General features: G+C 34.4%; 2 protein-coding genes across 2 annotated transcripts in view; one reads left to right on the top strand and one right to left on the bottom strand.

The window, feature by feature from the left end:
• Positions 1-23399, top strand: part of LOC126953401 (protein eyes shut homolog) — a 253500-nt gene that overhangs the window by 209166 nt on the left and 20935 nt on the right. The window lies entirely within an intron of this gene.
• On the bottom strand, positions 9135-10050 carry LOC126952229 (single-stranded DNA-binding protein 2-like). The gene has a single exon (XM_050786644.1). The coding sequence runs from the start codon at positions 10002-10004 to the stop codon at positions 9135-9137; it is 870 nt and encodes a 289-aa protein (XP_050642601.1). The 5' UTR covers positions 10005-10050.

Here is a 23399-nt window from a genome sequence, read left to right as displayed (position 1 = left end):
GATTAGGTGTTTTATAAAGAACAATTTACAATGCTGAGTTGCATAGGGTATGTGTCCGTGTGTAATAACTAGTGAGTAGATGGCTATAATATCAGTCATCTAAAAATTAATTGAGATGGAAGAGGCTGAAACTTTGATCTGAACATCACCCCCAAAACAATGGTTTTTGAAATTACCATGAAATAACGTTGGGAGAAGGAAATATATTTGAATGCATTGTTTTCCAAAGTGAAAATAATGTTAAATGATTACGTTAGTATAAAAGTCCAAAGTTAGAACAGGAACTCTACTCATCTATTTCCACTGTTAATTTGAGTTTGTCCAAACAAAATAAATATCAGCTTCCCCTGAAGAGGGTTTCAAAAAGCTTGGTATCATCAGGAGAAAACCAAGAAGCCTTATACTTCATTTAGAACCAGTAGTTGAAAGAAGGGTCTACAAAAATTTAAATATTGAAGAAAGATGGTACCCGTGGATAAAAGACAGATTTAGTTGCTCAGAAAATCTTTAAAATATAATATCACCAGGAAAATGTTTCTGGCAGCAATATCTCATGATTGGTATATTTGGAAAATATTTTGAGAAATAATTCATTATTGGGTATCAAGCACTGAATCTATGCTTCTACTAAAAAAAAAAAAACAGCATAAAACTCTAAATTACATGGTTTTAGTCTCACTCATTTATCATAGTGCTGGGTGAGAAAGGCTATTTAGAGAAAAAAGAAATTTAAGAAACAAAGATGATACATACAAAATTACTTTATACTAATCTAGAATATTCACTTAATATGGAGAGACCAATTAACACCAGTGTATTAGTCCGTTTTCATGCTGCTGATAAAGACATACCAGAGACTGGGAAGAAAAAGAGGTTTAATTGGACTTACAGTTCCACATGGTTGGGAAGGCCTCAGAATCATTGTGGGAGGTGAAAGGTACCTCTTACATGGCAACAGCAAGAGAAAATGAGAAAGATGCAAAAGCAGAAACCCCTGAGAAAACCATCAAATCTTGTGAGATTTATTCACTGCCACAAGAATAGTATGGCAGAAACCATCCCCATGATCCAATGATCTCCCACTGGTCCCTCCCACAACACATGGGAATTATGGGAATACAATTCAAGATGATATTTGGGTGGGGACACACAGCCAAATCATATCATTCCACCCCAGGCCCTTGTCCTCACATTTCAAAATCAATCATGCCTTCCCAACGGTCTCCCAAAGTCTTAACTCATTTCAGCATTAACTCATAGTCCATAGTCCAAAGTCTATCTGAAACAAGGCAAGTCCCTTCTGCCTATGAGTCTGTAAAATCCAAAGGAAACTAGTTACTTCCTAGATACAATGGGGTTACAGGCATTGGGTAAAGACAGCTGTTCCAAATGGGATAAACTGACCAAAACAAAGGAGTTACAAGACCCATGCAAGTCCAAAATCCAATGGGGCAGTAAAATTCTAAAACTCCAAAGTGATCTCCTTTGACTCCATGTCTCACATCCAGGTCATGCAGATGCAAGAGATACGTTCCCTTCGTCTTGGGCAGCTCTGCCCCTGTGGCTTTGCAGGGTATAGCCCACCTCCTGGCTGCTTTCACAGGCTGGCGTTGAGTGTCTGAGGCTTTTCCAGGTGCACTGTGCAAGCTGTCAGTGGATCCAACATTCTGGGGTCTGGAGGACAGTGGCCCTCTTCTGACAGCTCTACTAGGTGGTGTCCCTGTAGGGACTCTGTGTGGGGGCTCCCACACCACATTTCCCTTCCACACTACCTTAGCAGAGGTTCTCAATGAGGGCCCCATCACTGCAACAAGCTTTTCCCTGGGCATCCAGGCATTTCCATACATCTGCTGGACCAGATGGAACAAATGACACCAAGTCCCTAGGTTTCACACAGCATGGGGATCCTGGGCCCAGCCCATGAAACCATTTTTTCCTTCTAGGATTCTGGGCCTGTGATGAGAGGGGTGGCCATGAGACCTATGACATGCCCTGGAGATAATTTCTCCATTGTCTTGGGAACTAACATTCTGCTCCTTGTTACTTATGCAAATTTTTTGCAGCCAGCTTGAATTTCTCCTCAAAAAATGGGGTTTTCTCTCTGCATCAGCACGCTGCAAATTTTCTGAACTTTTATGCTCTCTTTCCCTTTTAAAACAGAGTGCTTTTAAGAGCACCCAAGTCACTGCTTGAATGTTTCACTGCTTAGAAATTGCTTCCATCAGATACCCTTAATCACCTCTCTCAAGTTCAAAGTTCCACAAATATCTAGGGCAGGGGCAAAATACCACCAGTCTCTTTGCTAAAATGTAACAAGAGTCACCTTTGCTCCAGTTGCCAACAAGTTCCTCATCTCCATCTGAGACCACCTCAGCCTGGACCTTAACGTTCATATCGCTATCACCATTTTTGTCAAAGCCAATCAGCAAGTCTCTAGAAGGTTCCAAACTTTCCCACACTTTTCTGTCTTCTTCTGAGCTCTCCAAATTGTTCCAACCTCTGCCTGAAAGCCAGTTCCAAAGTCGCTTCCACATTTTTGGGTATCTTTTCAGCAGTGCCCCACTCTACTGGTACCTCCCACAACACGTGGGAATTAATGGGAGTACAATTCAAGATGAGATTTGGGTGGGGACTCACAGACAAACCATATCAACCAGTATTATCAGCAGTAACCTTATTGGAAAATTGGTTTAGCAGAAAAAAACATATAATGGCATGCCAGATCAATGTCTTTTAGTTTTCTGTCATGTTGCTGGCCGAAACCATGAAAAGTTGTTCCAGACTTTATGTAAATTATGTGCTCCTCACAAATTTGTTTATCTTCATGAAGTTTAGTTCAGTGTTAATTGTAAAACCAATACTGTTAGCATTAATGCCCTGTGTGTTAGTTTTACTGATAGACAGTAATAGATAGAGCAAACACGGATGATATTTGGTACCAAACATCATTAAAATCTCACTTAAGGTGAGTTTTCAGTAGGTTTTCTAATAGATGAAGCCATCTATTCCTGGAATTTATTAAGAAATTGGGCTTATTGACATTTCCATCACTTGCTTGATTTCCAGGGTTTTAATAAAGGCTGTGGAATTAGGATAATTGGGTCTGAGAAGTTAATCTTGTTCTTTTGTTAAAGGTGTTTGACAGTGATGTGTTCGCAAATGATTAACAATCATTTATTGAAGGCAAATTAAAACCCCTGATTCATAGTTTTCTTTCTCACGTCCAAGGAGCACATATTTTAACTATAGCTGATATTAAACTACCAATGTGATAGTACCAATAGTCTCCCAAAACCTTTTAATATTTTACAGTTGGCCCTTGAGAGTTGGTGTTAACTGGACCCAGCACATCACTTCCAGTTGATGTATCAAAACAATATAATTTAGTAGAAAAAGTTCTGGATTTGGAATTGGGAAATCTAGATACTTACCTTATCTTTACACCAGTCTTTTAAAATTTGTTGGCCAAGAACTATTCTATTTCCTTTAGCCTTCCCAGTATCAACCACATTTCCTGGTACCGGAGATACTCACAAGAAGATGGTAGAAAGATAACACAGATCTAATCTTGTTATTTTACATTTGGCATGAAAAATATTTCATGGTAATTTCACTTGCATATTAATAAAGTAATACAGTAATAGAGTTAAATATTCTTTTAAATTTACCTCCACATATTTATTGTAATTACATTTATTTGCATATTTAGGAAGGTAAATTTAATAAGTGGTTTATAGATGTTTTGAACATTAACACATGATTAAATGTTGTTCTGCCCTTCATGGTGTTGATCTATGGACTGATTCTTTTCTCTTTCTATAGGTCTACATCATGCATTCTCAAGAGTTTCTTGGACCTTATTATTTTTATGTACTAGACACAGGTACATAAAACATATATATTTGGCTATAAAATTTGATGATGAGAAGTGATTAGAAAAAAATATTTAAAAAGGCTATGTACAGGAGCAATAAGAAAAAATAAAGGTTGAAGAACAGTGGTCTTGATCAATGCTGCCTAATACAACTTTCTGTTATGATGGGTATATTCTGCTGCGTGCTGTGTAGTTCTTTGTCTATTGAGCAGTTCAAATGGCTAGTCTGACTAAATAACTGAATTTTAAATTCAATTTACTTTTAATTAAATTTAAGTATCTATGTGTGTGCTGAACAATTGTAGTATTGGACAGCACAGTTCTAAATTATAGTGATAAAGATCATATTTAATGGGGTAAGGTCAATTATAAAACAAATCATTTAAGCAATCAGTTAACACTTGTTACCATCTACATTCTTTTTTTCTTATAGTAAAATATTTGATACCAGTGGCTTTATGATTCTATACCCTATGGATTTACCTTTAATTCTCAAAGAACAATGAGGGTTCTGTGTTATCCACAACAAACTAATCATAAATTTAAGGGCTATCCATTAGTTTGCAAGTCCTGTGCCATCTTTCCCTTGGAAATTGAAAACGTGGATATGAAGGAATCTAAAATGTTCTCCTCCCATCACTTGGCCTGTTAGCGGGAATCAACCCATTAATTCAAATGTAAAGAAGAAGAAATTCTCAAATCCTATCTTTTATTGTTAATTTTCATATAATCCTCTGTTAGAATTGCAGAACACTCAGAAATCATAGACCACAAGTTACATTTTTATTATTTCACTTTTTATGGGTAAATTTTATTGCACATGTTCCAAGTTGGGACACCAATTATCTTTACTTATCCCATTCCTAGATAATAATAACAGTGTGTGACCATTTTAAACATCATGACAATTAGTCTTATAGCAATAATATGTAAAGTAGATATTATGACTGCTTTACGGATTTGTTGTAGTGAAATTAAGGTCACATGAACTAATAAGTAGCAAAAGCCGAGTTCTTAATCAGGTTTACTTGACTCCATATTTGAGCTCATAACCACAACTATATAGCATTACACATCACGTGAGTAAATTAAAGTGCCCTACTTAGAATGATCTTCCAGGTACACATATGTCTATATGCATATGCTATAGTCTGAATGTCCCCCAAAATTCATGTGTTAAAACTTAATCTCCATTGTGATTTGGGGAAAAGTGATTAAATCATGAGGGCTCTGCCCTCATGAATGAATTAGTGCCTTATGAAAGGGCTGGAAGGTAGGCCCTTTCTATTTGCCTTTCCATCCCTTCCATTATGTGAGAACACAGGGTTCTTCCCCTCTCTAGGATGCAGCAACAAGGCATCATCTTGAAAACAGAGAGCAGCATTTACCAGGCACCAAACCTGTCAACACCTTGATCTTGGGCTTTATAGCCTCCAGAATTGGGAGAAATAAATTTACTTTATGTAAAAATCAACTAGGCTCAAGTATATCGTTATAGCAGTACAAACAGACTAAGACATTATATATTAGGAGAAAAAAAGGGAAAACTTGCTTCATAGTCTAAGCTTTTAAACATATTAAATACAACTCTATATGTTAAAAACTATTTTGAACCAGTGTCTTACTGCCAGCAACTTTTTAATGATAAGTTTATTTTCCCTGTAAATTTGTACTGTAAAAGAACACTGCTATACAGAAGTAAAATGTATTAGAGTCACAGTACACAAAATCTGAAAGACCATGTAATGAAATTTGGGGTATTTTTGTTATAGTAAATTTTTAATAAAAATTATTATGTATCTGGTTGGATCTATAAAAATTACCTGTGGAATTGATAATTATCTAATGACTAATGAAATTTATGTATCCAATCTAGCTTTTCAAAATGAAGTAATGGATTTTCATTGTATTTATAGCGAACTGCTCAAGCAAAAATTAATTCAATATGAATGCATTGGATCAATGCAGCAGAAATAAGGGCAGATCTCAAAAGTATAGCAAAATGTTTTTAATTACAAGATATTAATCATCAAGAATAATGACAGAATTTGTGTTATGAATAGAATATATAATTGGTAAGAGTTGAGAAGTAGGTAAAATTAAGCCTGCACCTTAAATTCTATATGTCACATATTTTTCTAAACTGTTTCTTAATATTGAACTCTCAGTACAGATTACAATTTACCATGGAGCTGCAGCTCCGCCTAGTTGCTTAGGGTTCATTTTAAAATGCAAAAAAATGTATCATAGGTATTGAGTCAACACTAACCAAGTCAAGCATTAAACAAAAATGTTGTAAGTGGAGCATAAGGAAACAAAGTGAATGAATTTCAGTTCTACAAATCCCCAGGAAGTTTATTTTTAATTAATCCACAGGAAAATTATGGAAAGATAACATCTACCAATTCTGATAGCATTTATTTAATAAAATAAAATCACATAAGCAGTAATTTGATATACATTATCAAATAACAGCTCTGTGTGTGTGTGTGTGTGTGTGTGTGTGTGTGTGTGTGTGTGTGTAGAGAAACAGAAAGAGAGGAAGACTCACTATATTATAGCCATATTGTTACATATAATTTAGTCTAACAAAACATTTAATTTCCAAATGAAAATATTTAATGACAGAAATTTCAATCAGATCGGCAAGCCTGCAAATGCTGTGTATACTGTTTTACTCTCATTTAACCAGCATCCTTAGGCAAAATAATATATAGAGAACCAGATACCACTTGAAATGCTAGCCTTATAAACTTCTGGCCCTGGGTCTTCAGACACTAGGAATTAATGTAAAAAGCATTGCACATCAGCATTAAGTTTGGCAAACTATATCTTATTTTCTTGATCTGATAAGTCAGTTCTCAATCTTTGGGCTCATCAATTTAATTTTATTTCAATAAGAAATCGGATAAGATAGGGGAACCTATTATATCATCAGCTTCAGCTTACTCAGAATTTCTTTTGACTGGAACCATTTCAGAAGAGTTAAAAACACCATGTCTTTATGTTTTCTCCTCTTTTTCAACAATTGATTTAACAGTGATGTGGGAATCACTTAACTCACGGTGTCAAAAAGACAGGATCCAAACTGTCATATTCTGAGAAAGCCACAAAAAGGTATTCTCAGATTTATGGTCTCAGAGGACACATTAGCTCAGAGGCTTTCTTTCCTGCAAAATAAAACCCATGAAATATGTTAAAAACACTACCAGCCTAAACAAGAAACGGAATACTTCAGTTTGAATGTTATAGTAAAAAAAAAACCCTGCTAGGTTAAGTCTTAGTGCAGTTATTGATACAAGTAAATAGATTACTAAATAAAAAAGATCACTAGTATTATGGGTAAAAATTTAATTATTTCCATATTTCTGAAATAGTACAAGGTAAAGTAATATTTTTGGAAAATGACATGAGTTGCAGACAAAAATTTAAGTGATATATGGATGGATAAAATGAAACAACAGTGCTTCATATAAAGTTCTGTATTTGATTTTTATGTTTCTAAAAATATAATTTAAATTATATCAATATTCAGTCATTTCTTGTGAATTTAAGTAAAGTATAAGATAATTCTGTGTGACAGAATTGACAATTAGCTATTTGAATTTTAAGCTATAGAATTATTTATTCATTCAGAAATTACAGTGTTTTGTACATGTGTTTGGCACAAAAATAAAGTCCTTGCCTTCAAGGAGTGCCCACATTAGTGAAAGAATTGAACAGAAAAAATAAAAATGAGAGAGCAAAAGGGAGAAAGAGAAAGAATGTGGAGGAGAGGGGAGTGAAAGAGATAAATTGTTTTAAAAAATTAAAGAAATTCTGTCAGATGCAGGGCCAGACATAATAAATCCCAAACATGCATAAATGTCTTTAAATTGCTCTCTAAAAGTCAAAGTCTATTGGAACAGATTAAGAGCCAAATCCCAAACTATGCTATATTTATGAAACACATATAAAACTAAATGGCACAGGAACACTAAAAATAAAAGACTAAGCAATAATACATTAATATATTTGAACAAAAGAAGCAGAAATAGTAACATTACTGTAAGAATCAGTGTGATTCTTTTAAAATAAATTGGTTATATATAAAGGACACAAAAATATTCATTGTTTTTTTCTTTTTAAAAAGTTCATATAAATTTAGGGGATATAAGTGCAGTTCTATTATTGCGTATATTGCATAGTGGTGAAGTCTTACTTTTAGTGTAGTCATCATTTGAATAGTGTATATTGTTCTCATTGCATAATTTCTTATCCCTCACTCTCCTCCTTCAATGTCTATATATATATATATATATATATATATATATATATATATATATGACAATTTGATTTACTCTTTTTTCATTTTGATACTTTTAATTTCTTTCTCTTATCAAATTGCTCTGACTAGAACTGTCAGTACTATTTTGAATAGGAGTGGTGAAAGTGGACATCGTCATCTTGTTTCAGTTCTTAGGGGAAAGGATTTCAATTTTCCCCCCTTTCATATGTTGTTAATTATGGCTTTGTCATATATGGCCTTTATTTTGCTGAATTGTGTTTCTTCTATGCCTAGCTTATTGAAGATTTTTATTATGAAGAGATGTCAAATATCATTAAGTGCTTTTTAAGCATCTAGAGTCTAACACATTAAAATATAATTTTCTCATTAAAAACAATACATGTGCAAGATAGAAAAATGGAAATTGCAGAAAAACATAAAAAGTAACGATTACAAAATACCTACCACAAAAAGTGAACAATAACAATTGTATAGTGCTGTAACATGTTAAAGATGGATTTATTATTAGTTTTATGCAGTTCATAGGATTTGATCGCATGAATTCTTATTTAGTAACAGTGTATTCTGGAAATCCCCCATGCCATTCATTAAATTTCCACAGCAGTTTTATATTAATGGTCAAACTTTTCATCATGAGGATATACTATAATTAATGAGTCTCTAGTTTATACATTTATATATTTTCCAATTTCTCACTTTTTTTCAAACCACTGAAATAATCATCTTTCTAAGCACATTTCTAAAGTGAAATTTCAAAGAAATCTGTGAAATTTTTGTTATGTTTGTCTTTTATCATATTTAAAGAGATTATTTACAGCATTTCCCTAAATTTCTCTCTAAATTATGACATTTTCTACATTTTGACAAGTTTTTACAAATTGTAGACTAATCAAGATTGTAAGCATGTGCTCATTTGACTGCATGGTCATCACTACTGGATATTGCTATTTTTAATAGAAAATTTTTATGATTTTATATTAAAATATTGTCAAAATTAGGTCTGTTAGGTCCAGGAGGTACTGCATTCATTAAAGTATACATGTTATCGCCAGAGTTGGTTGAATCTGCTGGACTAGGCATGATGGGTGTTCCTGGTTGCCCTCCACCTCCTGGAGGACCTACATAATTCCCAGGAGATGCTGAGGAGTATGGTATTGAATTGGCATTTGTTGGGTTTGGCCAAGGTCTACCACCACCTGGACCCATGTTCATTCCAGGAATTCCAGGGCCACCTAAAGCATTCAGTGGGGGTCTCATTGCACCTCTATAGTTCTGTGGTCCTAAGGGCACCATTCCTCTTGGAGGAGTCATTCTCTGCATTGGCCCACCCATATTTGGATGTCCTTGTTGTCGAGTTGGATCCATTCCACTGGGGAGTAATGGCTGACTTCCTGGGACACCTCCAAGCGCCTGATTAGGTATCCTCAATGGGGGCCTTGGACCTCCAGGGTACCGAGGTGGCATAAAAGGCTGAAAGAACCCTGGTGGTACAGGACCTACTGGCATGCCATCTCCTGGGGGAATGTTTCCTAGCACTGGACTGGGAGCTGCTGCAGCACTATAATCATGGAAGGCTTTTGCTTCACTTGAGTGTTCACATGTTTCACGTCTCTCTGGAGCTGCACAGTAGAGATCCCAAAATACACACCACCAAGAATGTAAGAATCCTGGTGGTTCCCCCAATGTGATGTTTTTTTCCCATCTTATCTCTGATAAAAATGTTTGAGCTGATTTCTGAGCTCCTACATGGAGCAGATATTCATATACGTAGAGTGCTAACTTCTCCCGGGCCTGGCTGTCGGACGGGACGGCGCTGCTGTTACTCTTACCTTTGCCGTACATGCTTGTGCCAAGAGCAGCTCCCACTGTCACGCACCTGTCAACCCAGTCAGATGGTCCCATGGGTGGATTAGGAGGAATGGAGTCACATCACATGAATGGCTCTTTAGGCTCAGGAGATATGGACAGTATTTCCAAGAATTCTCCCAATAATATGAGCCTGAGTAATCAACCGGGCACTCCAAGGGATGATGGCGAAATGGGGGGAAATTTCTTAAATCCTTTTCAGAGTGAGAGTTACTCCCCTAGCATGACAATGAGCGTGTGATCCATTACCAAGTCTCCTCATGAAAACCACAGTGAGTCAGCCCTTCACAGAACTACTACGGAAGAAAATTATTCATCACAGTGTACGGTTAAACAAAGCAATCTCAGTCACACCAAACCAACCTTTTTATTTCCTGCTCTCTCCCCTCTTTTGTGAAGAAAGCGGGTCCAAACGTGATTCAAACAACTGTATGGAGTGGCATATTAGAATTGCCCTAAACTGAACTGCAAATAATTATGTGTGTATGTATATGTGTGGGAAAGAGAATGTACTGTATATGTGTATGTTATACAGACATGTACACATACATACACTGACCCACAGGACATTGTAAAATATTATCACATGACATCTTAAGTAGAAACAAGTAGGGACTTTTATTCCATCCTTTTTTTCACGTTTACATTTTAATTATTACAAGTTGCTCCTGCCCCCTCCCTGAACTATTTTTTGCTGTGTATATCACTGCTTTATATAAGTTATTTTTTAAGGTGAACTCAGATGTTATGGTTTTGTAAATGTCTGCAATCATGGAGAGGAATAAAATCGCTTATTTGAGAGCTTTCATTAAAAAAAATTGCAAAAAATTATGCTTCACTGTTTTAATATGCATGTTACTGTCTGCTAGTGAGGTAAACACTAGTGAGCTAAAATACTCATTTGACATGAAAATTTTGCATGGAAGAAATATTTCCCTGCATAAATTGTCTATAGAGATTACCCCCAAAACTATATATATGTGTATGTATAAAGATCTTCATTAGTTATTTATATTGGTGAAATGTTGAAACAAATGACCATTATTTTGATAATAGTTAAATAGATTATTGTATATATTCTTCATGGAAGAATACATTGCCATATATTTATAGTGTGTGTATATATATAAAATAAATCATAACAGTTATGATACATATTCCTCATAGAAGAATGTATATATTTTGCAGTAATTGAAATGGTATGACTGAAGACCATTTCACCAAATGAAAAAAAAAAATAATGACATGTTATAATTGTTTAAGTAATTATTTTTTACATTGAGAAGGTGCCAATGTATGTATGTATGGAGGCATATGGAAAAAATTAAAACATAAAATATTACGATTATGAGATTTGTGAGGTTATTTTTGTTTGCTTTTATTTACTCAACTGAAAACATTTTAATATGTTTTTACAATAAAAATGGAGGAAGTGGAGGCATTTGACCATTAGCCCAAAAGAAGTAGAGATGTCTTTTTATACGTCACTTATTTTTATTGCTACTATCATCATCCTAATTTAGGCCTTACCGATTCACAGCTGAACTGATAATACTTCCACATTACTTCACTCATTGTCTCTAGCCTTGGCACATAGTTTTCAATGTTGTTTCATTCTATTTGTATAGAATAAAATTTAAATTTGTTATAATATATACACAATTGATTCAAATGTTTAGCAGTGAATATTCTCATAATTGACTCTCTGTGTTGAAACCCAGATCTATTAACCCAGTTAACAATACCTTGATCTTCAAGAGGTTGTATATTATCCTTTGGCTATCTTTGTTATGTAAAATAAGGACACAAGTGGTATCTAAGTCTGGTGCCATGCTTTTATCACCAGTGCTTATCTAGTACATAAGATTCAGTGAGTGTTGATAATAAAATAATTTTATTGTCATCTTGTAATTAAAATCTTGCCCCAAGTTTTTTTTTTTCTCAGCCACATTATGCTAATTAGTGACTGTATTATTCCATAACATTGTGAGGAATTGTCTGCTACACACACATATGCAGACACACACCACATACTTTCTCCTATAATTTCAACAGCTCCCTCAACAACAGCCTCTATTGCCTTTCCCCATCCTTATTATGCACATGTTTCTAGTTCTCTAATACTCTGCTCAACCCCAAATTAATACTTAGGAAAGTACTTATCCAGTGGTGTGATGGAGAAAGCTAATAGTGCTCATGAGAGCTGAATATTAATTTTTTATAAACTTTGTGAGTTTGTAGACATAGTTTCGGGACATTGAAATAAAAAAAGGTGGGAGTACTGCATCAAGGAATTAAACTATGTTATAAATAGGCGCTTGCTTCCTGATTTTTTTTCTTCCAGGAGCCAGTTAAACATTTACTAGTATGAAACTATAACTTTACATCTTTAAACTTCTTTGATTTCTGCATAACACACATTGGGCCACTCATTTTAAATCAGAAGATATTACTTCAAAACTTATTTTCACTATTATTTGATATTGGACTGTCTCTCAGTAGTACAACCGTCAGTTTGTCTTATCTATTTCCTGTGGTTAACATCAACTTAAGAGGTTGGTTTATGCATAAATCAAATTAGCAACTAAGAATTGTGTTTTTTAATCAAAACGCACAATATAGAAAGTCCTGTAATTATCACTTAACATTTTATTTCAACTGGTCTTTAAAATTAAGCATTATAGAAATTTATTATTTTTAAAATGACACTCTAGAAACAATACTCTTTTATCAAACTATGAATTAGGTGCAGCTTATAAGCCATTGTCTATACCTTTGAATAAATAAAATGTTATGCTATTGATTTAAGGATTAAAGCAAGCATCTCCAATAAGATGTTTTCTTAATTTTGGAAAATTAAATCTCAAATTAACTAGGTCACTGGATACTTTTAATCATGGATTTTTACTTTTCTGACAAAATTAAAGTGTGCCTCCTACCTAAGTAAATTATGGAATTAGCCATATGGAGAACAGTTGAAATTATATTAATTTCAAAATTTTCCATTTTTCATGCAGCTCTGTGTTAAAAATAATAGCGACTAGAAATGAATTTGCTATGAAGTTAATATGTTTAAAGTGTAACCTCTTTACATAGAAGGGATTGTTCTAACATATTGTGCCTTATTTTATATTTGTAATCATGAGTGTTTTTTAAATTAAAGAATACCTCCAAAATCGTATAAGTTTCAGATCGCTTTTTGGTTCTGATAAAGACCATTTATTTTCCACTCTGAGTGTTCTGGCTCACAGCTTGGTCTCAGTGACTGCTAGGTCTGCTTTGTTTTCCCAAAGGGTTTTTCTTGAATGTGTTCGATTGACTCATTGAACCTAAATCAATCTTTATGTCAGAATGTGTCTGTGCCTAACCTGGAGGGGATAAACAAAATCCTTAAATTTCATCAAGGCCCTGGTTTGGAACCCATTCAAATGAAGAATTAAAATTAGAGTTTTTCGTTGATCTCCGGTTACTTGGTAGAGTTGTCAGAAATAAGAGAAACATACATTGTAAAATGTCTCAAATTTTGTTCAAAGCCCCAGGATTCTGTAAAAGTGATTCCATTTGTCATCTTCTAATCACATAATTTTAGGCCATTCAATGTTACATTTTTTTGATTATAAAAGAAAGATTTCAGTGCTTTTGATGTATTTTCCTTAGGTAGAAGTATAATTTTAACAAATAATGGCAATTAAAGATTATTTCATTTCTAATTGTTATAAAATACAAAAAAATGCAAGCTACTTTGATTCAAAAAATTTAAACATGAGCTCACTGATATGAGAAACATTTTTATTGTTATATTTATCTTCAGAGGTAATAATAAAATTATGTAATGATTGTTTTGACCTATGTATAACCTCATGTTTCTATGCCTCACTTGATGGCTCATACAGTCTGGATAGTTGCAGAAGAAATGTTGGGGCTGCTAAGAAGGGTGAGCAACAGCAACACCCAATGGTTAGTTACAGAACATTTCAATATTTTTACACTAGTCATGCCGGTACATCCCACTGATTATTAGCTTTCTTTATGTCGAGCAAAATTGTCCTAAAATTCACATTTTAAGCATAATTAAAATGTTTTCCTAGCTACACACAGGTTACCTAAAACCAAATATTTTCATGAAATCATTATTCATTTAAAGAATCGTTTTGATGGCAAGCTGATTTTTAATCCTATTCAGTGTAGTCCTACTGAAATACTTTACCATGTAAAGATTGTGATGTACATATAACTGAAATGGTATTGTGGTATTCAAGTACAACAAATAAGGTATGCATACTCAGAAATAGAGTTATATGCATCAATGTTTATATGTAATAAGCCATAAAATTAATCCTAATGATCTCAATTCTCATTCTTATGAGTTGGAATGGGGAATGTGGCAGGGTCTACTGTTGGAGCTCAATGATGCACATAAGAATATTTGAGGCACTGATTTAGACAAGCTTAGAGCAATTGTCTCTAAATAGTGTCCTTTGAAATACTTTGATTGCAGTAACTTTGTGTAGACACATTTAATCCTCACATTAGCCCTATGAGATAGAAATCATTATAGCATATATGGTTAATAAGACTTCATTTGTAGCTTTGTGAGATACAATGGATATCCAAAAACGCTACACACATTTAATATATGCATCTCGACTAATTTTGACATATGTATATATCCATGATACTATCACCAAAATCAAGATAATAAACATATTCATCACCTTCTAAAATTTTCTAGTATTCTTTGTGTGTGTGTGTGTGTGTGTGTGTGTGTGTGTGTGTGTGTGTTTGTGGTAAGAACATTTAACATGCAACCTATCCTAATATTCTAAAGTAAACAATAATATATTGGTAACTATAGGTACTATAGTTAATAACTTATCTGTAGAAATTATTCATCTTGCATAAATGAAATGCTATGCCCATTGAACAACTACCCATTTTCTCCCACTCCCACCCTCTAGAAACCACCATTCTATTCTGTGTCTATACGTTTGATGACTAGATACCTCATACAGATAGAATCATGCAGTGTTTATTTTAATCATAACAGAACCTAGGAACTAAACAGCACTTTAAATAATGAGCTATTTTCTGCATTATATTAGCAAGGGTTAGAATCATTTGTTTGAAGTAAAATTTCCTGATTGTATTAATATTTATGTTAGTTGATAAATTATAGCCATGTACATGCATATGAATATGTGAAGTTCATAAGTTTTGACAATATTTTAACATGTTAATCAGAGTTAATACACAGGGTCCTCAAGTAATAAGTAATTATCTATTCATTAGAACAGAAGTCATCTATAAACTGTTATTTCTATTGTCTAATAGCTTGCATTTTTAATCAATTCTCATATGCCTGTTTGTACTTAGATATATTCTGTATATCTTCACCTTGAACAACTTCTCACTTTCCAAAGCTCTCAACATAGTTGCCTAATTAAACACGTGCCTTATTTCACATAGCTTTCTTGACTCATTCAGAGTGATCTGAAAACAATGAGTAACTAATATGAATCAGAATATTGTTTTTGCTTGTCTTAGGAATTTTGTGAAGGATATTTTGAATGTCTTCTTTAAAAGTTTTTTATAATGACATAGTAATTGTTTTTATGACTTTTACAATAAACTGTGAAGTCCTGTAACATCTGGCCACATTCCTGTGGTAACGAAGTCTAGGAGAGAAGACTTCATTTAATTGTGAATTGCTCCCGTTCTTTTCATAAAAGATGTAGGAAAGTATAAGGATAAATAAGATTTAAATGAACATCATTATCATCATCATTTTTATCATCAAATATTTATTGATACTTGTCCTTTGCCAAACCTTTAAGGACTACTGTAATGAATTTTAAAAGCCTCTATCCAAACCCGGGATATTTACAGACAGGAAAATAAAGCGTGAATAAAAGTTCCTTGGAGAGCCTTTGCAAACAGATATAATATTCTAATAAATTCTTTCCAAACAATGGGAATATTAGCAAATGATGGTTAATCAAATGCCAAATCTGTGCTGGTTTAATCCAGTACTTGATATGTACTGCCAATATTTTTATTAATGATATACATTTTCCTAGTAACTACTTCATACACTTTCAATATTTTTTTCTTTAAGTTTTTTGACAGAAAATATTTTAAAAATGTTCCTATGGAAAAGGAACTTTTTCATAGGTTAGGCTTCCTAAGAAAGAGACTGAACTTTACAGGTAGGTGAGTTATCGGTGACTACTTTCAACAGTAATGCCTGTGAGGGGAAAGGGAAGTAGGACTGGGAAAGGAAGATGGTGAGCTAAGTTGTAGTTACAACAGAAGCCTCAGTTGATCCCTCCAGGAATTATGAAATGGGGATGGCCCCTTATTGATCCATACTGAGTCGCCTTCACTTATTGCACAGCAGAGGGGAGGCCTAAACTTGGGCAAGGCAGACCCCTTTGGCCCTGCGATATTCAATTCCTGGGGAAAATTTTCACCTGAACTTGGTAGGAGGTTCTGTTGCTGCTGTTCTGAATGGGGACGTGGAATGCTCATTACTTTATCTACTTTAGTCAACGCTTTGTGCTGCTCAGATCTGCCTGCTTTCTAAAATAAGTACACTTAATCTGAAAACAGATACACAAAATTCTAATTTGCCTCTTCCTAGGTAAATGGACAAGATCACTTTCAGGGATTACTGGGAAGAACTCCAATTTCTTTCACCAAAGTTGGTCTTGGTACTAAGCTTCTGATACTTCTCTTTCTCCTCTCCTGTGCAAATTATGTTACCCTCATCTTTGGATAGAAAATATGCTGGCCTACTGGATTACCTGGTGAATTAATCTAGAAACTCATGCCTGAGAGTTGATCTCCTAGTAAGGCTGTGACTTTTTTGTTTGTTCATGAATGACAATGAAGACTGCTCAGTAGATCACCTTACTGCCACATATTTTTATCCTTGTCCCTACTTTATAACAGCATCCTACTTCCCCCCTCTGCATTATCAGCAGCACCTACCCCTGTATCTTAATCCATTTGAGCTTCTATCACAAAATCCCGTAGACTGGGTAACTTATAAGTAACAGAAATTTATTTCATATAGGTCTAGAGGCTGAGAAGTCCAAGATCAAGGTGGCAACAGATTTGGTGTCCAGTGAAGGTCATTTTCTGGTACATAGATTGTGCCTTCTAGCCATGTCCTCACATGGTGGAAGTTTCCCCAGGCCTATTTTATAAGGGCACTAATTCCATTGATGAGGCCTGTGCCCTTATGACCTAATCACTTTAGGGATTAGAATTTCAACATGTGAATTTGGAGGGATCACAAACATTTCAGTCCCTATCATAATAAGAAACTTTTTTCCTTGACTGAAAGTTTCTTAGCACAAAGAGCTTACAACAGCCATACATTTCAAAAAGGAATTCTAGTGGTATTCTCTAGCACAAGGATCTCTCTCCTGGTAATCAGTGCCTCTAGATTACTAGAGCCTATGTTTTCAGGAACGCAAAGCACAAATTTCCCAATTGTTCACAAAGAAGGATGTCACATGATCCACTTACTTTTACCCCCCAGTTCCCAATTCCATATATTATACCTATTGGGAATAAAGCATCATATAAAGATTATTGATGTAGAGTGCATACTGCATTCTATAAGATGGTATTCCATCCCCAAAATCTCTCATCTCCAAACTGACATCTCAGTTACACCTAGTAGGTTTTGGTTGGTGTGCTACATCATAAAACCAACAGATCCATCGTTATCTGATTGCTACCATGTTTTGCTGTAAAGTAGCTTCCTTGGTCCAATGAGATGTTATGAGAGCTCTCATATTGATGGAACAACATTACATAAGCCCTTGAGTAGTAATGCTGGCCAAACACCTATTGGCAGAGAAACAAGAAAGGCTGACCATTAAGTGTGTAGTGGCTGTGGTCTCTGTTCCTGGAATATTGGATATCTGAGGGAAGCAGTAGCTAACTAAGTCTTGGGATATAGGAGCCCATGTATTGGGTCCATGTACAGGCCTCCATATTTGCCACTCAAGCTACTCTGTTCATGCCTGTTGTACCACTATTGTGGTGGCTGATGCCAGAGAAGGACAGATGTTGAGTTCTGGCTGAGTTCTTTCTGTATGGTTATTTAATGCCTCTTCTTCATTAACATGCATTGCAGAGACCTTCACACTTCATACCCACTCCTATTAGTCCAATATATGCCTCTTTCTCAAATTTCCCTGACCCAGATAGTGTCATATTTTACCTTCCAGGCCAGCCATGTCATTTGCCACTACCTAAAACTCCATACATATTCTTATCTTAGGCTATTTCTACCCAAAGATTATGACCACGTCACATGACTGAAGATCTGCCCATCAGAAGGATTTCCCTTTTGCTTTATCTTCTTGGGCAACCTCTTAATAAGGCTTTAAGGAAGCAGCAGTCCGTTTCCAGTTTATACCCATATACCAAGTCAACCCATCTATGAACCAAGCTCAGACTTGTTATTTTTCCTTCAGATGGCCACCAGGGAGGGCCCATACAAAAATAGTATGAACTTAGGATGAGCTTCTTTTGTGACAGAAGTACGTAACTTAAGAGTGCAACTATCTGTGATCTCTGGCATACTCATACGCAATTCCTGATGTTCTACCTACTGTAGATTGCTACTGGTCTTGCCAAATGCATTGGAAGTCCTGTACTTATGGATACTTGATGTCTCATGGTCAGATGTTTCATCTTAACCACTTACCCAGACTTATGCCAGAAACAATTTCTCAATTTCAGGATAATTATCTGCTATATATGTCTTAGTTTTGGTCCAGAGTCTCGGTCTATGATTCTTCCTCTGGCACTACTATAAATAGTATGCATCATATTTTCCACTACATATATCTTTAATACCATAGACTAGGCTTCTAAGATATGTGGGCCAAACAGCAAAATAGCTTGTACACTGTCTGAAACTGCTACAGAGTTCCATTAATTTAGTAAAATTCATGTCCATTATCTCTTTAAATATTTATCCTATTATACTATCTCTCCCTTTTACTTTAGGGATTCCAGTTGCAAGTCAGTTAGAACCTTCAATATTATTCTACATCTCTTAGAAGCTCTTTTCTGTTTTCTTAATCTTTTCACCTCCAATGGTTTCCTTTGGCTTAATTTATACTTCCTTATCTTCAAGTTCATTAGTTCTTTCCTATGTCCAGTCCACTGATAAGCTCATTAAATTAATTCTTCATCTTGTAACTATTATTTTCCCAGCATTTAAATTTGAATATTTTTATAGTTTTCATCTCTTTTGATATTCCTTATTGATTCAGTTATCTGTCCACCTTTTATGATATATTTTTAACATATCAGTCATGTTTTAAATAGATATTTTAAATTCCTTCTCTGATCATTTTAATCTCTCTGTCAGCTTTATTCTTATTCCATCCACTTTTTGTTGTTTCTGGATTTTTTTGTACATCTCATAATTTTTGATTGATATACCTTTAAACACTAAGGTTGCATGTTTGCTTAGATTATTTCTCATAGAATAGCATTTGCTGGACTGCCTATCTGGAAATCTTTTATATGACAGTTAAAATTGTTTGTTTTTAATTTAAATATTGTTCAAAGTAAGAAACCTTTACAAAACTTCATTTTGCTTTTGGAGCTCTTATGATATTTTTAAATTTTGTAATTCAAAATGTTTAGAAATATGAATTTGAATTTTTAAAGTCATTGATTCTTAAGTCCCTAAATTATGCAATTATCATATGCCTGCATTAACTTGATTATGTCCTTTGTAAATATCATGCCATTATGTAAATTTTAGTCATTTTCAAAATATTATCACAATTTGGATATATTCAGTAGTAGTTAAGCAGACTATTTTGATCATTTACTACATGAAAAGTTTTGTATTTGGCATTTTCATGAAATAAAAGTAAATAGGTATGATCCCTGTGCTCAAATAACTAGTAATAAAGTTTTGAAGATAAGACAATAATTCAAATAAATAAACTCCAAGGAGACTCTGATAAATGATATTAGCTGATATGCATTGGGAGACATCGAAAGGAATATTAAAATTAACTAGAATTTTGTAGGACCCAAACAAAAAAACAGATTGCAAACAGAGATGTGGAAATGACATTTCGGGCAGAACTATCAGGAGCTAACATGGATATGAGAAAATATAGAGAATGTTTAACTTTAAGCCAGTTTGGTAAAAAAGCAGCGGTCCTTAGCTATGATTTACCATCATCTAGAGAGATTTTTAAAAATATAGCTTTTCAGTCCTGTTTCTCAGCGATTCAGATTTTGTATTTTGTATTTTTAAAAACTCCACAGTTGATTGTATTATTCAATCAGGTTTATAAACCAGGAGATGAGAGTAGTTGATAATATCAGTCAGAGCAGCAACAAGAAAGGAAAGATTGGAACAGAGAATTTGGTTTTAGGCGAGGGAGACTATATTTATTTCTGGGGGTGATGGAGAGTTCATAAAGTATGTTTCAAGGTTCTCATATGTGAAATGAAAAAAAATAAGAATCAGGAAAGTGATTTTGAAAAACTTGTCTGAACATGTAACACTGACCAATGGGAAGAAGTTGGGTAAAGAGGGAATGAAGAGAAAGTAAGAAAAACAAAAACACAGTCTGAAAAAAGACAGCTGATTGACAGATATATATATCTCTGTGTGTGTGTGTGTGTGTGTGTGTGTGTATAATCATATATATATAGGAATATATATAATTTCTATTATAATATTGCTGATGCATGAAAATATTTTGCTGATCAAACCTGTCAGTTTATGAACTTAAATGGCTTGATTCTAAAAGGATTGTGTAATTTCCAATGTGAAAATATTCACTCTGGAGGCAGATGTTGAGGCGGACTAGTAAAGAGGATTTTCACAAAAGTGGGATCATAGAAAAAACCTCAAATATCACAGGTAACCTTCCACTCTGCTTAAAAAAGGAATTGCCTGCGTTATGAATGAATCAAAAACTTTAGAACCACAAACTGAAAATTATTTCAAACATAAACTATTGTTGTAGCTCCAAAGCAGGCAGGCGGGTAGGTGGAAAGAACAATATGTTAGACATAACAAAATAAAAAAAAAAGAAAAAAATGTATCATGGCTCTTCTTTTGTCAAATGAAGTCCATGATGAAATCATTAGATTTTGTGAAAATCATCTGCTATGCTGTGATGGAGGTGGCAGTGATGAATGCCAGGTCAAGGGAATTATGCAAGGAGTCTAGAACTGTGACTAACACATACATATGCATTAGATAAATTAATGACCAGTAAGAAATACCTGGCATATAAGGCAATGTAGGCAAAAAACTGAGACTGACACTTCAGCCAAGGCTTTGATCATGTCTAATTAATACTATTTTTTTTTAGATGTGCTATGTCAAAGCATTGTTATCCTATGAAGATAAACAATTTTGTTGTAATAATAAAGTAGCATATGTATTGTTTTATATATATGCATACTTATGAACATCTCTCTACTATGCTACAGTAGAGATATTTTTATTCATAGTTTACAGATAAATAACTTAGAGTTTGGATAGGTTGGTAATTATTTGTGGGAGATCATTGTGAACCAAAGTCCAAGACCCTCCACAACTGTGTGTCTTTTTTTACACATGAACATGTCTTTGTTGGAAGGTGGGAAAAAGCAGGGGTCCCATTAAATATTTCCCGTTGGCTGCACAGACACTCTTTTCGTTATGCGCCTCAGAGGCATCACCATCACCTCATTGGATTCTGACTCTCACTTTTGCAAGGACTAACAGTTTCCCCAGATTCTCAAGAACTGCTTTGTTCATGGTTGAGAAGAGGCTGGGATTTCTGAGAAAACAACAGAAATCTGTAAAACAAAATACAAAAACATGCACATATAAACCCAAACACACATATACGACAAGGATTTATTTTTTAACAAATATTTGAATGTATGCGGTTTGAATGAGACAGACAAAATCTATGCCTTTATGAAGCTAAGCTTATCATGGAGAAAGACAGACAAAATGAAAAATAATATGAATAAATCTTATGGAATGCTAGAAGGAGATTATTTGTTATAGGAGGAAAACATAAAGCAGGATAATGGCAATTGTGGATTAAGACGAGAATGCAATTTTGTATCGTGTGGTTGAATAGTCCTCATTGAGATAGTGACATTTGAGTAAAAACCTGAAGAAGATGTAGACTGTGAAATATTTGGAAGAGATTTCTTGGGAAGGGAATAAACGTACAAAGGTCTTATAAGAATAGCATGCCCAAAACTTTTGAGAAAACATAAGGAGGTCAATGTAAGTAAAGTAGACTAGTCAAGGGTGAGGTTAAAATAAGATGTAGTTAGAAAGGTAAAGGGGACTTTGATATGTATGATTCTGAAGGACTATAATGTTAAAAATGAGAATGGTTTATAGAGACCAAAATGTTCACATTGGCTAGTTATTCCATTCTTATCCTCTTTGGAGGCTACTTAGAAAGTCAAATTATAACCACAATTTTAATTAATGAATAAAACATTAGGAAAAAAAGATCCTAATATAATCTTGATGATGCTATCTCTAGCTAAATTGAGACATGTTTGCCTTTTATGGAGAGAACATTTCAACAGAGTGGAGTGTCTTTTGTCAAATCTCCTCATCTCCCAACATTGCTGGATGCATCCTGTCCCAAACTCTTTTAACACTTTCTGTCTCTGCCCCCACACTTTTGTTATAAATTGACCATCTATCTTTTTTTAACTGAAAATTTCAGCACTGACTCTGCCAACACTCTACATAGCGATACAGAGACTTTTCACTTATCTTCCTAATTGGTATGGTGGTGTCTTTGGAACTGCCCAAATCACTAATTAAATATAATGAGGTTGTGATATTTTAATCAAGAACCTGAAAGTAATAAAATGTTAAACATGTATCAGACCTTGGCTAGGTTGTTTTTGGTGCATGCCTATACTCTATCAACCCAATAAACCTATGATGTACCAATTTACAAGTGGGAAACTTGATTGATTATGCTTGTACTAAATTTCATTGTTACAAATATCTGCCCTTTCCTGGGGGAGAAACATTCTTTCCCATTCCATTTCTGTTGGACTTAGTCGTATAACTTGATTTGTAGGTGAAAGACTTAAGAGTCACTTACATTTTATGTCATATGACCAAGCCCAACATGAAAGAGAAGTGTCTTTTTTCCTCTTAAACACAGATGTCAATATCCCAGATAGAGTATGATTCATTAACATTGGTCTCAGAGTGAAGATAATGTAAAGAGGATCGGTAACTCACTCTAATAATGGAGAGTGAGTGGGAAATAAAACTGTGTCATGAACCTCTGAAATTAGCATACCTGGCACATAGTAAGAGCCCCACAT

The sequence above is a fragment of the Macaca thibetana genome, chromosome 4 (genome assembly GCF_024542745.1).
Source record: "Macaca thibetana thibetana isolate TM-01 chromosome 4, ASM2454274v1, whole genome shotgun sequence".
Classification (NCBI taxonomy): Eukaryota; Metazoa; Chordata; class Mammalia; order Primates; family Cercopithecidae; genus Macaca; species Macaca thibetana.
The sequence above is the reverse complement of the archived record's forward strand: the minus strand, read 5'-3'. Positions and strand labels throughout refer to the sequence as shown.

What these genes read in the sequence shown, in the direction of transcription:
- LOC126952229 (XM_050786644.1), bottom strand. Translation starts at nt 10,004, where the DNA reads ATGTACGGCAAAGGTAAGAGTAACAGCAGCGCCGTCCCGTCCGACAGC.